The sequence below is a fragment of the Trematomus bernacchii genome, unplaced genomic scaffold (genome assembly GCF_902827165.1).
Source record: "Trematomus bernacchii unplaced genomic scaffold, fTreBer1.1, whole genome shotgun sequence".
Taxonomy (NCBI): domain Eukaryota; kingdom Metazoa; phylum Chordata; class Actinopteri; order Perciformes; family Nototheniidae; genus Trematomus; species Trematomus bernacchii.
In genome coordinates this window covers 589,174-606,836 of record NW_022987828.1, presented here as the reverse complement: position 1 = coordinate 606,836, position 17,663 = coordinate 589,174, and the positions used below count along the sequence as shown (strand labels likewise).

Sequence of the window (17,663 nt, the reverse complement as noted above, 5' to 3'; positions counted from 1 at the left end):
GTAGAAAAAAAAAACAGGTTCAAATGTTTCCTTTATTTAAAGTCACTTATTGAGTTTTCCTTTTTAAAATGGAAAATTGATTTCATCCTTTATTATTAAACATCACCTCTATTGTTCAACGTATATGTATTATTGTCATAAAACCAAATTGCTATTACATTCAATATTTGAAGCAACAAATGAATTACATGTCGTAAGCGTGCAGTCTAAGCTGAAACATCACCGGCTTCCTGCTACAAAATGGCACACAAACTTAAAAATGGGGGAATCTACAATGGAAAATGATTTTGGTTTGCAATGGAGCCTCTGCAAATGATGTAATTTGAATTTACTGACACACCAATTAAGGCTTATTCACAAATCATATTGCTGTAATTGTATGATGGCATTTCTACCTACAGTATGTACATTGTTTCGTAAGTTTCATGAAGGTTCGTTATCAATGTTTATATTTACACCCTCAGCCAACATGACCCCTGTTTAGTTACACAAAAAATCCCCAAGGTCTAATAAACAAAAAGGGAGAGTGAGCTCACAAGGAGTGTGATGTACTGTACAGAATGGCACATACGCAAACAAAAGCCAAATGGCAGGACGTCTTTGTGTAATCCTTTTGTCGCAACAGATTTTTTTAAATACTTGAAATATATGCTAATGTTCAGCAAACACTGAGGAAATTTAGAGGACTCAGAAAGGTATCCGTTGCTCTGACAAATCATTTAGGAAACCTTCAAATTCATGAAATAAAACATCCCATCTCATAGTTAGTCTAAAACATTGGACAATTCGTCTTGACATTGACTAAAGAACAATATTTTGATGTAAAACATGATGCAGTTTCGTCATTAGGGGCTGGTCTAAGGTGGTTTGCAAAAACTCCCAGCTGATAGAAAGAAATGTCTATAAATTAACTGAGGTCCTCAATAGGAAGGAAGAACATATTCAAGATTCAATATCTCTCCAGGAAACCAGCCCCCAGATTCAGCACACAGTTAGTTAGCTTTACAAAGATTGGGGGTTAAGCTGATTTTACAATATTTTCTCTATATAGTGAGCACGTGCTGTAGCCTTTACTTCGAGACACGGGATTACAAATGAGGCTAAAACCCATCAAAAGTCTGTAAAGAACATGCTGATCACTCCGATATAAAACATGAAAAAACATAATTTTTTTTGCTTTTAGAGATGTGTATGTAACATTTGTTTTTGTACACAAAATGCACCCAATAGATACCATGTCCCGCTTAAATCTCAAGTTTCTTTACGTATAATGGAAAGGTAGACTCCCGTTCCAGGGCCTCTATTCACAAAGCTTTTTTCATAATTATCTAAAACAAGGACCGAATTTCTATCCAAAGCAGGTTGGTTCATTTTTGTGGGTAAGGTCAGTTTGTCGTCATGTTGACCCGACTAATCTGTACCAAAAACATTTTTGACAAACTGACCTAAATCACAAAAATAAACTGCAAAGCTTGAGTGGAATTTTGTACACCGTTGTATAGAATGACAGACCAATGCCCCAAGTTTGACGATAGAGTAAACATATTGACGAGTTTGTAACAAACACTAACATATTAAAAAGCATATTGGCAAACAGAAATCTGATATTGCCATAGTTTGATAACTCAATATTAATGTTATAAAGCTTGAGGTTTCTCGGGGTTGTTATCCTCGTCATGTTCCAATGAGCAGCTGGAGCAATATGATGGCTTTTAGTAAGTGTGCTTTTAACCCTAAAATAACATGTGTTTCTATGTGTATGTTATGGAAGGGTTACAATCGGTTTTTAAGGGGCCAAACACTTGTGTCCTTTAACGTTTATTTTCACAAATGCAGTTGTTTTATTTAGCTCTAATTCAGGAACCCCAGTGCACTTTGAAGTAGTAATAATCAACAAATAAACATTTAAAAATTTGAAATGGAAACCGACAATTTAAACACAATTCTTAAACTGGTTGTTAGGGAGCAACTAGTGTCTACAAAGGCTTTGTGAATATGACCCCTGCCCTTCTTCTCCTACAGCAGGTGTTCAGATAGAAAGAGTGCCGTGTGGCTTTAAAAAGGGTTGACAACATCCTCTTGGTACTACACTTATGTTGGGGCCAGCTCACTGCGTTTGGTAGCCAGCCATGCTGAAGTTGGCCAGGTTGGACATGACCTGTCCGGGGGGGGCTGCGGCCTGGGCCGACTGAGACCCAAAGCCCTCCACCCAGGCTGGGGACTGAGACTGCCTGCAAAGAGGCCACAAACATCCAGTTAGTATGACTGTGGTGACTGAATACTGATCAGATCAACTCGGTGTGGTGAAATGAATCATAAATAAATCAAATATCTACTTTTGACTCTACTAAGAAATGCTGGTCAAGTCACCCCCCATCGCTAATTGAGGCACTTAATGACAGAGGTGAAGAAAAACAACTTCTATCTTTGATCTTTATTAACACAATTTAAAAACAGCCAGACTAATGTTGCCATGTTACTCCTATCATTCTGCGTTGCTATAGAAACACACTGACACCGTCCAGCTGTTTGTTTGTTAGTGCAAACACAGGAAAAAGAATATAAAATAAAAGCTTGTGAATTATGTCTTTAGAGTCCACTACATAGGTAAGTCTTCTGGCTGTGACCATGTCGTCACATACTGTTTATGAATGAATTGAATACACACTAAAACTTACTCTACTCCAAATCCTGGCTGGTTCCACGTCTGGCCGTACATACTGTAGGAGGGAACTTGCCAGCCATTGGTCACATACTGCCCGTACTGCTGCTGCTGCTGTTGCTGCTGCTGCTGCTGCTGTTGTTGTTGTTGTTGTTGTTGCTGCTGCTGCTGTTGTTGTTGTTGAGGCTGTTGCTGTGGTTGCTGCTGTGGATTCGCATAGACTTGATTCCACTGCCCCCACTGACCGTACTCAACCTGAGTGGAGACGGAGAGCTAAAGAGTGAAAACATGCCTTGAAGGTCACAAATTAGAGGACTGCAGCCGACAAAAGTGGCTCCAATGTAATCCTATAGGGCAATAGCGCACTGTCAACGTAGTTCTAACTGCATTAACAATGTTTTTGCCACAGACAGGCCTTGGTTTTTATCATAAGTGTCTGACACTATGATAAAAAAAGGATCCTACAGAGAAATAAAACTTTTTTCTTTACTTTTGTCTTCCATCCTGTTTGTTTCTTACAAGTCATTCAGACACAAAAGGCTCCATCTCAAAAAAATACCCTGGTGATCCTTCAAATCTCCCATTAGATATAACTACTATGCTCAAGAAGGAAATAATACAACAAATACTGCAAGGTCAAATTAAAATCAAAAATGTAATATAACATTTTTAGTCTGTTCATTTTGCAATCATATTTCTGTTTCCATTTCTGGGTTGAGGCTATGCCCCCCATGGTTTAGGGGTAAAAACGCCCTCCACCAACCTCTAAGAGATATTTGCTGCACTTCCTTCTTCCTACCCATCAACTGTTTTCCTGTCATCAAATGCCCATTAAATACAAATCTTATCAGTTTTATATCAATGACATTTTCACTACCTGAGGTGGAGTTTTTGCCATATCAGGAGATTCTTTCCCCCAGAAGCACTTCACTACGTGTCCTTCAATGGCTGTGCCGTTCACTGAAACAATGGCATGGGCAGCACTGTCATGGGTGGAAAACCTTGAAAAAAAGAACAGCGGAGCAAATTTGTCAAACAGGATCTCTTTAAGATTATTAAAACTGAGCTAACGTTTTAAAGTAAAGACAAACATAAAAGCAAAAGGGCTATTAACACTGAGTCATCGCCTGAACGGCCTGTCATTGAGTCAGTGTGTTTGTGTTGACATCTAGAGGCCAAATGGTGCAAGAGACTGAGCTTTACCTGATGAAGGAGTATCCTTTCTCTGGGAACACTCTGATCTCCATGATTTGACCAAACAGGGAGAAGGTCTGACGCATCAGGTGTTCTGAAAGAATCAAACAGAGAAAAGCTACATGTTAGTCCTCAGGCTATTTGAGTGTATGATAAGTAATAACTGGAGCGTGACTAAGGGCTGTGGTGATGCATCTTTATAGAAAATGACACTTGCCTGATAGTCCCAACTGGATCCCTCCACAGTACACGGTGCAGTTCTGTGGACTGGATTGAGACACTACGTCATCGAACCTCAGCTGCTTTGAGCCATCTGAAATAAAAACAAACACTCATGAAGGGAGGACCCTGACTTTATACGCAAAGATTATAATTAAAACCCACATCTGTTATCTACAATTGTTGCTTATAATCAAATGGGATGTATTACAGCTCAAAATAGAGCCTGGTATGGTAACATGTGTTTCTCTTATCCGGTCTGCTCTGGGCAGAAGTGCACTGGGCATACTGCCAGACTTGCGCCAGATAAACTAATGTGAATGATTAAAAGGGAAAAGGAGCGAGGAGGGGTCAGTCTCACCGTCTGAACAGCAAATCCACTTTTATGTCTGCTTGGATATGTCCGTGATTGTCTTTAACAATATTAAGGAAGTAGTTAAATTGCTCACTATGCTGGCAAGGAAAGCCGTTATGTTAATGTGGGCCTCCATGTGGAAATCTCTAGAGATGTGACTCGGGGAATAAAAACAGAATAGGGAACTATATCGAGAGGATGACTGCAGGAATGAAAGACACTGTGAGAATCTCTTGGAGTATAACATCATCTGGTTTTAAGTGGATAATGACTAAGGAAAAAAGTGGAGTTGGGACACTGGGCATATGATCCATGTAACGCATTGTAAAGTAGGGCTGTGCAATTAATCGTATTTTAATCGCAATTACGATTTTGGCCTGCCACAATTACGAAAACAACATAATCGAAAAACAATTATTTTGCTTTGCTAGGTTGTGACTGCACTGCAACATATTTGATCTCATTAATTTTGGTCTCATTTATTTGTATTTATCATATTTATATATGTTTAGTAGCTTGTGGAAGTGCGCTCCAAAATATTTGTTGATCTTGTTTATTGGTATTTATTATTTTGATATTATTTATTTAAATGTGATTTAAATGTATCATTTAATTTATTTATTTTTGTATTGGTTTTTCAGTTGAATTATACGTTCAGGGTAATCAACAATTAAAAAGATACTGTTCAATTATTATTTGTATTTGTTTTAAAGTTCAATAAATGGATTTTTTCAAAGTCAATGAATAATCGTTTTTAATAATCGTGATATCAATTATTGACCCAAATAATCGTGATTATGATTTTTGCCATAATCGCACAGCCCTATTGTAAAGGTTATTGCAATTTCAAGTTAAATTTAGCCTAATTTCTTTATTGCATTTATTAAAAATTAAATAAATACATGAAACAGTCCTCTTTAATTATGGGTTGCATAATTGGCTTTTTGGGAAAAATGCAATAAAATGTAAACATGTAAAAAAAACTAATACAAAAAGATTTCCCTACAATCGTGATGGTTCAGTCTGACTAGAATCTGCATGGCCAAATGTACTGGCCCAGTAAGTGAAACCCTGCGTGGGTGTGCAGTGCTACGCAGGGACTTACTGTCCTGGACACTCTTCGGAGCCGGTGGTTTACGCGTTGCCCAGTTGGTCCTGATTTGGCGGCCTCCGAGCCACTGCCCCCCCATGTTATGGATGGCATTCTCTGCATCCTATGAATCCAAATCAAAAGGAGTTACCTCTCTGGATAACCATTAATCTCTAAGTGTATCTATTCTGTACCGTAAATCAGTTCTTAAAATATACTTAACAGTTTTTATTTAAGTAATATTGAAACTGGTCATGGTTAAGAAGGAACTATGTAATGTTAGATGATACAAGGAGTTGTGGCTTTGATAACTGATGTTTGAATGACTGTAAATGCAGTAAAGTAGGATAATAAACAGAAAATAGAAATAACCTTCAGTCTGTGTTCTTGCACTGGAGCCTTACCAGTTTGTTGTAGAAGGACACAAATCCATACCCCTTTGATTTGCCTGTCGTCATGTCCTTCACAACACGGGCATCCCTGGAGGGAAACGTAAAAAAACAAAAACACTTCAGTACACTCTCCTCTTTAAACACTTAAAACTAAAAAGGAACCACGCATAACACACTGAACTGAATCCTCTGCTCTGTCCTACATTAATTTAATTAGCTATCCTGACCTTGTGCTGAGCACTGACTCGCAATATAAACTCAAAGCAACAATAAAACAAGCACAAAAACATGCAGTCTAGAGTATTGTTTTTAAATATTTTCAGATGTAAAATGGAAGTACTGGAGCACCACTTCTTGTTCAATTTTTCTCAACAGTAGGTTACTCATTTCAATTCACAAAAAGGAACCAGATGATATAGATTACCATGCATTCTTAAAATTGGACCTTGGTGCTCTTCCTACAAATAGAAATATATAGAAAATATCAAAAGAGAGTAAAAGGAATTAAACGGCATACATGGCCTGTTAACAGATTTCTTTTTTTTCCTGGTCATTTCTTTATCACCAATATGGAGTTTGGGGAGCTGCAAATTTCGAAAAATTGACATTTTCAGAAATGTTGGAAGAGGTTCATTGCACTACAAAAACAACACTATGAAAATGAGACAATTTAAACATAGATTAGGAAGAAAACATAGAGTATTGGGTTGTGTTAATCTAGGATAGATTATGTTAATACATAGCATCTACAAATAAAGACAAATGGAAGGAATGGAATAAATAGAGAAAAAAAACTACATCTGAGTCTCCAGAGTGCACAGTTCCTTGCTGTTAGCCTTCAAGCTCCTGTCCAATCCTATGAGCATTTCTGTAAAATAACCAAAGGGCTATTACTTCAATGAGACCCACAACTAGAAGCTGATCAGGTTCATACACACAGCTTACTTTATGCTGACAAATGATTTACTTACCATACCCTAAATATGCAGAGTTAAGCAAGAGTAGGCTACATTTAGGCACTTAAGTCTACAAGTGAGTCACTGAAATAAAGCAGTTCATAATTGACAGGAAATATATTCAATAACGTTAAATTTAACAAAACATATGATAGCAAGAGTTGGTTTATGGGATAATGGTCCATCATTAACTGTGTTTAAATGCATGGAGGCCGTGAATTTGACAGAAATTTAAAATGTGATCAAGATGAAACAAAAATGAATTGGTTCTCCCGAACCTTCTAAAGTGTTAGACGTTACTTCTCATTACTGGTCACAAGAGATACATTGGGCTCTTCCTCTTTGTGTTCATTTGCTAATCCCAGATTACATCCAGAGTAAAGCATAACAATCCCAAAACCAGCTCATCGATTTGTCTACCTGATAATTACAAAAAAAAAAAGTGTTATTATAATTAGGTATTTGCAGGGCTAGACAAATATGAGTAGCATCAATGCTCCATCCGTAGTCAAGGCCTGTGTTGTGCAAGCTTTTGTTTCCCCATTTACAGTTTGAGTCCCTTTCTCAATATGATCGCTCACGTCTCCTTTGGTACATTTTAATTTTAATTTACTTAATCTTATTATTTTGGGTAGGGCCCTTTATGTATGTTGGATATCTAGCAGTGGAGAGATAATAGGAGAAGAGGGGAGAAAGAGGGGGCAATGACATGTAAGAAAAGAGGGATGTGGCCGTTCATGTGGTCGCTTTACCAGGGTGCATCAAGTTTCATACAATATCAAACCATTGTTTTTATTCCAATATAATGAAATGATATGAGGTCAGAACTAGCTAGTAGGAACCAAAACCTTTGTGATATCAGCTGTGTGGAGCAGTGTTTGACAACACAATGCATGATACTTTTAATATTATCAGATTTATAATTAAGACAATACATATTGTATGCATGTTAACATGATAATAGACAGACAGTTGTTTCAGAGCACAAATGTAGAGAATTATTGATATTATAAAGTATCTTAATATTGGCAAACTTTAGAAAAATGTTTGCATTAAAATTATTTTATTGCACGTAAAATAAATAAATAATAAAAACTTACGAGATTTTCCCAAAAGGTATAAAGGCAGCCTTGACATCATCGGTGGTGATCTCTGGGCTCAAATCACCCACAAAAACATGGAAGTGATCTAGATGAAGAAAATGATACAAACAAAGATAAGAAACCATTTTATACTCCCTGTTCAACTTAATTTCAGTAGATTAGAAAAATAATTGATGAACACTTACTGGAAGTGTCTTTCTTTTGGCTACTTGGAGTAGTGGCCCAGTTTACTTTGACCTCCTGTAAGCAAAGAGTTCATAGAGTCTGAGAAATGTTCACACGCAGATCATAACCAGAATTCAGAAACCGTTGTGTGTTGATTTCAATTGTAGGCCAAAAGAATTGTCTTACCTTTCCCAATATCTTCCTCCCATTCATGGCTGCAAGGGCTGCAGCAGCATCTCTGTGTTCATAGAACTCCACAAAGCAATAGGGATCATTGCTTGTATGCTGCAAGAGACAAGGATAAACACAAACGTTCAAAAGGTGGGTAGTAGGATATAGCAGCTGCAGCTTAAATCAATGTCTATTTGTGTTGTATTCAACAGTGGTGGATTTTTACTATTGGTTATAAGTATAAATTGTTGACGTGGCCCCCCTCCAAATGTAAATGTCATGGGAAGGAGATATACAAAGTAAAAGACATGCATGACGGTAAACAACCATGGCTGCTTACCTCTGTGATCATTTTACAGCTTTTGCAAGGCCCGATCTGGGTGAAGAGCTGCAGAATCAAAATCTCTGTTACATCCTTGGAGAGGTTTCCCACATACCTGGAGGGAAAAGAGTGGTTTCATGTAATGAACGCTGGTCACGGTTACAGTTGAACGATTATCCAGGAAACACTGAGGTGGTACAGACTGTAATGCGTAGATATTCTAGGAACACGTCGCTTATTTCGAATATTTACGTTACCTTGGTATGGTGAGTTACTAATATGACGTTATAAAATTAACGTTAGCTTGACTTTCAAGATGGCCCAACGTTAGTGAAGGCTAGCGTTAACTTCACCGCGGTTGACGCTTAAAATACAGATTAAAAACACATTCGAAATGCGTAATGTTTGTATGTTATCTTATGAAAGCGTACCTGGCGTTAGTAAAGCGTTACATGTGTGTATTGTATGGTGGTATTTGCCAGGGTTGTAAAGTCAGCGGGTAACGTTAGCTAATTTAGCCACCGGTTCCCGACCGTGGCGAAGCTAACGCTACCGTGAGACATCTACAGATACTTACAGGGTTTTGGGGTAGCTGTCGTCGTCCATGGCCAAAGCCGACAACAAACGTTAACCGAGTGCTGTGTATGATGTCAACGATCTAGTAACAACAACTAGCTAACTAGCTTAGCAGCTAGCTAACGGGGCGCCAGGGTATACGTCACGCTGGGAGTCCAGATAGCGAGCGTGCGTGGGCGGGTGCGTGTGCCTGAAGAGCCCCGGTGAGGTCAGGGTGAGGTAACGAGAAGCTACCATTCTTACAGTTTTAACAGTGTAAATCATAAACCCCGTAATACAAATAATTTGTTTAAGTGATTTGTTTATAATTCAATACAAACGCTCAAACAGATTACACATTCACTACCTTATTTATCACATTTAGCAACGACTTGAGGTGATTTTTAAGACTTTTATTTTGAAGTGGAAAGGTTGCGCTTGTTTTACCCACCGGTGTTCGACGGTTCATGGCAGTTTCTCGAACCATGGGGATCTTTACGGATCTGTGGGCACATTCATGTTTGATTCAGATATTCTGTCTTATAGCAGTATGATTCCAAATATGTATTTTGTATTGTTTTTTTACTTGAACAATAATTGCAGTAACTGAAAGTTAGAAGGAAACATTAATTACTGTATTCCCAAATGTTTTATTGTATATTAGCACTAGGGGGCGCCAGAGACAGCTACTTTTACACTCTTTAATGAGTTGCTGACAGATGCTGTTATCTCGAAGTGTTTTTTAATGAAAAGGGCAACAAGTAAGATTTCTCCTGTGCCATTCTTTTATCAAATTTCCATCAAGAATACTGAGAGTTTTTCTGCAGTCACTATTCACATCAAGTCGTAAATGTTCCAATTTCTGTTGAGCAATACGTAATTTCTTAATCCCCTTAACCACCACCTGACCTGAAGTAAGGACAGGTGGTGGTTAGCAGGTAAATAAATATAGGCTTTTCAGTGATGCCCCTTGGTGCTATAACATAACATATTTTTAAAAACATGTCACAAAGTATTTCTGGCAACATGAACCTCATCTCTGAATGAAGAATCTGATAATAATTTTTCAATTTGATTCATCACTGTATAATTGAGTGCAATGACTAAATGCATGAACTATTGTGTCACATATAAATGAACAATGTTGGACTGACTGGAATTTAATCTGCTACTTCTCACTCTATAATAAAGTATACAAATAATATTCCTTTTGAGAAATGCTTATTGAGTGTTGTTAATATATAATCACCTTTTACAGTACTTCCACGGCTATGTTATACAGGTTTTGTTTTGGACAATTTGAACACTTTTTTCAGGAATCCAAATCAATATTCTACCACTGCTATCTCTGCATCTTTGAAAAACCATGTAGTGATTTCAGACAGTCTCCAGCCAAGGCAGTAGGCTATGAGTTTTTTGACATTTACTAATATTTCTCGTCTGAGGCTGAATTGAGTGTTGTGAATTAAGAAAGATTTGTCAATGGGGGTGTCACAGTGCCCACACTGTCACACACCACAGTTAACTATTGCATAACAAATTCAGAGTTCCCTTGGACAGGATGTATCATGTGTGCCTGTTGTTATGAAAAATCTCGGGATTCCCTACACAGAAAGTTGTTCTCAAGTGGGGGTTTGGGGACGCACAGGGGTCCATGTTTGGGTGTTCAAAGGTGTATGGTGATGGTTTCCAGAGGGGGAAGGAGTACTCAGAACTTGCACTAAAGTAAAAGTAGAAGTACCAGAATGTAGGAATACTAAGTAAAAGTCCTGCAATCAAAATGTTACTCAAGTAACAGTGTGTTAGCATCAACATATTAGAAAGTAGGCCTACCAAAAGTAAAAGTATTCAGAATGCAGATTGGCCCTTTTCAGAATAATATATATTATAATATCATTTAATATAATTATTGATTTGTTTAAGTGTTATCAAAGCAAAGGTGCAGCTAGTTTTAAAGACTTTGTATACTGCAGGGTATCTTGTGAATTTGCAGGTGTAACTAAAGTCTTATTTAAGTGTTGATTATATTTCAAATAATTAATTCAAAACGAAAAAAAGTATTAAATAATTGAAGTGAAGTAAAAGTACACGATTAACCTCTGATTTGTAGTGGGGTAGAAGTAGCAAAAAAGGTAAATCCTCAAGTAAAGTACAAGTCCCTCAAATTGTACTTAATTACAGTACTTGAGTAGATACTTTACACCACTCATGGTTTCCCCTCCAAATGGAGAGAATATGACCGTTATATGAAGAGAGCACTTTCTACACAGCTGCAGTGAAAATCCTGCGGCTTTCTGGGAAATTAAATGCACAACAGAGGTTTAATACGAGCCTATGTTAGGGGGTTTGCGACATGACAGCTTTGGGAACCCATGCCACAGTCTCCAGCGCTGTCCGCCCCCGACATTAACCCGGCTATTTCGAGAAACTTCCAGCCCACTTTTCCACGTCACTTCAAGGAATCTTTAAAGCGTCCGTCGCCTGCATAACATGTTTCAGTACTCGACAGCCAGCAATATGAACGGCATGAAGACACAGTCACCGACACTGACAATGGCCAACAATGACAGCGACCCTCTCCCTCTCGGCTGGGAAGTCAAAATTGACCCTCAGACTGGATGGCCCTTCTTTGTGGATCACCATAACCGCACGACCACCTGGAATGACCCGCGACACGACACGAAGAAGGTAACGGAGCGGCGTGATAAAGTTTGTTAGTGTTAGCGGCTAGCGGCGGTACAACTCTTTATTTCTCCGTCGAGCTTCGTTGGTTCTAGCAGGTGTTATGAATTGGTATGCTGTTAAAGACGTGCTACATCACTGTTGTGCATTAATCTTGTTGACGGTAGGCCTTGTTGGGAACCGTCACCTCCCCCTCACAGACAGCTCAGCCGCCTATTATAACGGGTGATCAACCCCGTTATGTTCCAGTGTCATGATCTAACTCTATTATTACTCGATGACTCACCATGCAGTATGTAGTAGACTACCTATGATGAGCTTTCGGTATTTCAATGTCGCTTCTTTCATGGTGAAAAACACAGCGACGTCCAGCTCAAATTAAACTTTTTGCCTTACAAGGATTGAGGCTGGTCCCGTTTACTTTGGCCTGTTTGGAGTATAATGATAGACGCTGCCCGCATATCATGTTCTGCTGGATTTATTACATGTTGTGAAAACATACAGGTCTACGGAGAAACCCCAGTTGGCTGAAGTTAACTTCGCAGGCTGCCAGTTGTTAATCTTTCGTCTCACAGACAGACACCGTTGTCCAAAGTTAGTGTCCCAAAGAATCTGCTGGAAAGACACAGCTGTCAGGGGATAAAATTGGTGCAACGGTGCTGGCAGTGTGAAGTGTCCCATACAGAAATGGCAGAGGGCAAAGGGTCGTTAACAGCTACTTCATAACTTTATTTTCGAGCGAAAATGCTACTGGATTACATATAAATGCAGTTTTCTGTTATGTAGGCTTCATTACTTGGAGTTAGTGAGTAGATCATTACACATTTTTTTGGATATAACATTGACAGAGTGCTGAAGCTCTGAAGCAGACCTGTTGCTCCATGGCTGTCATTAGCAGGTGTCATGTTACTTGGTACACTATGAAAACAATTCAAAAATAGTTTTTTTGGGTGAAAATTAAATGTTTTCCTGTTAATTTTAATTGTTTGAAATCCTGGCAAGTATGGATAGTATAATTATTTCCTAATAATTGAGATATAATGCTGTGATTGATTTCCTGTTTTTACAATTGTTTCATTAGTAGGTCCCCCAATAAGGAGTCACTTTCAGTGTGATTATTAGTTGTGCATGCATACACATGTATTCTCAGATGTATGTTCTTTTTTATATGATTAGACTAGAACAGCTGCTAGTCGAAGAAGTTTGCCAAATGGGGAAAAAAAACGTTTTTCAGCATAATATTATGTAAACACAATTCAATTATTTGACTCTTTTATAGGGGAAAGTGGTCAAACAGTGTAGAAAAACAGTTCCCGCTCTGTGTATGACATAATTATGATGAACTAATAACATGTTAGTTTAGAGGGTGTGCCAAAATATTGTGTGCCAGGTGAAAGATATCACTGTGGTTGTGGAGCAAAATATCACACAGAAACACAGATTTTCTGACTGGGAATGAACCTTATTCCATGTTAATCAGAAGTTTATTTCATTTATGAAATACTCAAAGAGGTGATACATTTAGCATCCCCCTGTGGAAGTTTCACATTTGAACCTATAACCTCTGCAGTTATCTCAGGACTGAGAGAACTTTCCTATTAAAAATACTTACGTTGTTTGTATTAACATGTCTGTACATGTTTGTTTAGCTGGACATATTTAGATAGTAATGTTGAATTTATGAAGGTTCATTTGTAAAGGATACATAGAGGAAATGTATGTTACTTATTTTCCTCAACATTAAGCAAAGATTGCTTGGTTAAACAAAAAATAATCTTGCGTTTTGTTAGTTTGAATAGTTTGTATTACTTTTTATTGCTTAAAATAAGAAAATCATCTTCTAACATATTTGAGAGCTATTGCCTTTGATTAAGGGATTATAATGTCAACCAAGTACGTATTGTTTACAGTGGTGATTTCTAAACTTTTTTTGTGGTTAAATTATTTCATATGTTTAATCTAAGCATGTCTTATTTAGTGGCTTTCCTTATTGCTCTATCATGTTATTTAAAATAAATTCATTCTTGATATTATAAATATATAATAACTAGCAATTAAATCCATATTCTATTGGCTCAATTTCAGGTCAGGGAAGTGTCATCAAATGGTCCCAACATACCACCAGAACCCAGCCCTCAGGAGACTCAGAAAACCTTTGTGAGGGAGATGAAGCACCCCATTTTGCGCCCAGGTTACGTCCCTATCCCTGTCTTCCATGACGGCGCAGAACTGAAGCAGCAGCAGCATCCATGTTATTCCTACATCCAGCCAACTATTGCACAGAATATCCGGTCGGACGGGCGGACACCTTCCCCGACGCCGGGGCTCCACTGCAGGCCCAGATCACCCCTACATGGATCTACAGATAGCTGCTCCCCTGAGCCTGGAAAGGCCAGCTCGCCTGTTTCACAAACAGCAGAGGTAGGATTTGAGTACACATGCTGCAAAACCATATTTTTTTTGTGTAAAATAAATCAGCAAATACTGAATTTTTATTTAAATTCCCAATATTCTTAAGGTTTACACTGCCCCACATCACCAACCCTCACGCCCCAGCAGCACTGGTTTTCAAGCAGGTTACATCCCCATCCGTGTGATCCATGAGGGTGGAGGAAGTCAAACACCAACACAGGCTCAGTTAAATCCCTCCGTCTACTCTCAGCGCATCCCCTACCCAGAGCACCACCAGCCCCTCCATCGCCATCAGACCGACGAATGGCCCGGGTACTCTGCGGCAATGCAGCCTCCCCGGGAGAGAGCTTCTCCGATCCTGAATCCTCAACATCGAGATGCTACTTCTATTCACCTCCAACCTCATATTAGATGCCAGTCACCTATTATAACACAGGTGATGGGAGAGAGACCGCAGGTAATTATTATTTTTGTGTGTTTACACTGGAATCTATCTTGATTTTAACGTCAGTATGTGTTGACCTAAATTGTGATGTCATCTTTTTAAACTTCTAAGGCTCAGCAGCATGTCCTCACTAGAGACCCGCCCCAGAAAATGGAGCAGGAACAACACACCACTCAGCAGAAACCCGAGAACACGCAGCTCCCCCACCCACCGCACACAGAAGTTGACTTCCAAAAGCCTCAACAACCTCAACAGTTCCAACAGCCTCCACCTCCGCAACCTCAAAAGTTCCAACAGCCTCCACCCCCGCAACCTCAACAGTTCCAACAGCCTCCATCTCTGCAACCTCAACCGTTTCAGCAACCTCAGCAGTTTCAGCAACCTCAGCAGTATCAGCAGGCACAACCTCAATCCCCACAGCCTCAGTATCCTGAACAGTTCCAGCAGCCGCAGCAACAGTTCCGGCAGCCGCAGCAACAGTTCCCGCAGCCGCAGCAACAGTTCCCGCAGCCGCAGCAACAGTTCCAGCAGCCGCAGCAACAGTTCCCGCAGCCGCAGCAACAGTTCCAGCAGCCGCAGCAACAGTTCCAGCAGCCGCAGAAAGTGGAGCAACCACAACAACATACTGCAGATATCACAGTACAAATACCTCCCAAACCCGAGGCTGAGGACACAACAGTTGTTCCCCCAGAGGTCCCACCTGTGAAGGTTGAGGCTGAACATGCTGCTCAGAGCCCAGTGCATCCAGGCTTGGCTAAAGTACAGCAGATTGTTGCAAGGGTTGCTAAACTGGAGCAGGATGTGAAATGTTTTGAGGGAAAGAAGAATGGTAAGAAATACTTGTTACTGGAGGAGATGCTGACCAAAGAGCTCTTAGCACTGGACTCTGTTGACCCAGAAGGTCGTGTAGACATACGGCAGGTGAGGCGGGATGGAGTCCGGCGTGTTCAGAACATACTGGAAGCACTGGAGCAGCTGGAGGAGCGGCCATCTAGGGAAATGGCGATGGAGGGAGACAACCAGATGCAGAAAGGAGAGCCCAGAATGATCTCCAAGGAGAATGTAGAGCTGGCAAAGGAGATCTCATAATGACTTCACACTTCACACTGAAGAGGAGAGCAGGATGACCTGCTGTATATTTGATAGTGAACAAGTCTGTTTCGGCTATCTCTACTCCTCTTCTTACAGCATTTGTGGAAGTTGCATGCATTGATTAACAGTGTTGGTATTTCCTGCCATTCAGCACATAATTGATGGTAGCTCAGTGCAATCATGTTTTCAAGCCAATGTTGTTGCCTTCTATGTTGTGCCAACGTCTTCATAATAAGACAGCTGTCATGATCAAGGTGTTGTCAACAATTTCTAGTCAAATTGAAGTTGAAATAAGAGGCCTTTATCAATAAATGGAAGAAGAGTTTAAGTATTTTCTTAAGAAGTGTTATGTGTGGCTGCCTTTTGTCTTGATCATATATTGTATGCAGCTTTTCTTAATCCAGTCAGAAAATCGGTTAGTACACAAGTGCAAACATTGGGCTTTAAAGCAGAGTTCAGTCAACAGAGAAAAGCATTTTCCCCCTTTATAGCCACATGGTCGTGTTGGAGCTGCTTTGTCACAGAGCACAGTGAATATGTTTATTAGATGCTGCTTTTTGGCACATTACTGATTTTGCCGTCTTTGCACTTTGCCATCATTGAAATGTATCATGCTGAAAGATCATGGGCACTTCATTTGAAATATACAAGTTACATTTTTTGATTGATTTGTTTGAGTGTTTGTATGTGCATTGGTTTACTTGTTATTTCAAAAAAGATATCAGTATGTATATCCTTATATAGTATTTTGGTACATTTATGAATGTGTAATGACAAATTGAGGTCAGATGTGGACCTTACTCGAGATGTCGGACAATCAGCACCTGGTGCTAATGAGGAATCATAGTTTAAGATTGTCAGAATGTATAACCACCACAGCCACAATCTGTAATAACGCTGACACAATCCTTCAAAATGTCAACTGTGAGAAAGTGCCCGGTTCTTAAAAAGATGAAGCAAGGAAATTCCAATCTGTAATATTAAAAAGGTTCAAAAATATTCTTAAGATCTCACTAATCAGTTGTGTCCTAATTTGTCACTTTGATAATCATAAGCCATCTGTAAGGTAGGGTCTCTGCCGAACCCACCCTTACAAAATGATAGATTGTGGTATAGTGTTTGTTATTCACTGTTTATGAATAGCAGACTGATGCATTGTTGAAAGCAAATCACGTTGGTATGTTTGAAAATAAAATTTATTTGACAAGGATTTTGACTAATATTTGGGTTCCCACAGATTCTGCAACATTACTCACTGGCTAAATAATCCATTATTTAAATGGTATTGTTGTGCTACACCTTTGGATTTAAAGACGTGTCCTGAAACAGCATTCAGCTGTTTTATGTCTGGCTTAGTTTTCAATAGTAAGATTAATGTCTCTGTCTGAGATCAGCTGCTCCTTTCCTTTTCCCTCAGAGCCCAGCTGAGTCATAACAGAACATTTTTGCCGCCTTATTCCTAATCGGGTGTGGACAGCTAAAATGTCTGGTATGTTTTGTGCTTTTATGTAACATCAAAATAGGCACATAATTCCTTTTTTTTATGATTGTTTTGCACTTAATCCCCCCTTTTTTCTAGATTCAACTGGGATAAGCCGCTGTCTCTAAAAAAAAGGGGCTGAAGCTGTGATGTTTTGCTATCTCTGACAAAAAGTATCAACATTTTTTTACTTGAAGACAAATGAAGGCAAATGCCGGGAAAGAGCTACATTCCTAGTTATATCACATTTATTTTTAATTAAAAGACAAATAAAGCCAATCAAAAGTTACATTCTTATTTTCACTTTCATCAGAATGAGGAGTCCAATTATCAACATAATTGTGTTTTCAAGATATAACATCATATAA

General features: G+C 39.0%; 2 protein-coding genes across 2 annotated transcripts; one reads left to right on the top strand and one right to left on the bottom strand.

Annotated features, from left to right (window-relative positions):
- Positions 1-14: 14 nt before the first annotated feature.
- Positions 15-9,414, bottom strand: tial1 (TIA1 cytotoxic granule-associated RNA binding protein-like 1). Its single transcript, XM_034152136.1, has 12 exons — positions 9,207-9,414; positions 8,648-8,744; positions 8,323-8,421; positions 8,157-8,211; positions 7,969-8,056; positions 5,925-6,000; positions 5,536-5,644; positions 4,074-4,169; positions 3,866-3,950; positions 3,540-3,663; positions 2,679-2,917; positions 15-2,231 (listed from the first exon to the last, which is right to left on the bottom strand). Exons 1-12 carry the CDS (start codon positions 9,233-9,235, stop codon positions 2,108-2,110), a joined length of 1,221 nt encoding a protein of 406 aa, XP_034008027.1. The 5' UTR covers positions 9,236-9,414; the 3' UTR covers positions 15-2,107.
- Positions 9,415-11,674: 2,260 nt separating this feature from the next.
- On the top strand, positions 11,675-17,025 carry bag3 (BCL2 associated athanogene 3). Its single transcript, XM_034152648.1, has 4 exons — positions 11,675-11,872; positions 13,952-14,287; positions 14,385-14,735; positions 14,835-17,025. The coding sequence occupies exons 1-4, from the start codon at positions 11,675-11,677 to the stop codon at positions 15,810-15,812; spliced, it is 1,863 nt and encodes a 620-aa protein (XP_034008539.1). The 3' UTR covers positions 15,813-17,025.
- The last annotated feature ends 638 nt before the right edge of the window (positions 17,026-17,663 follow it).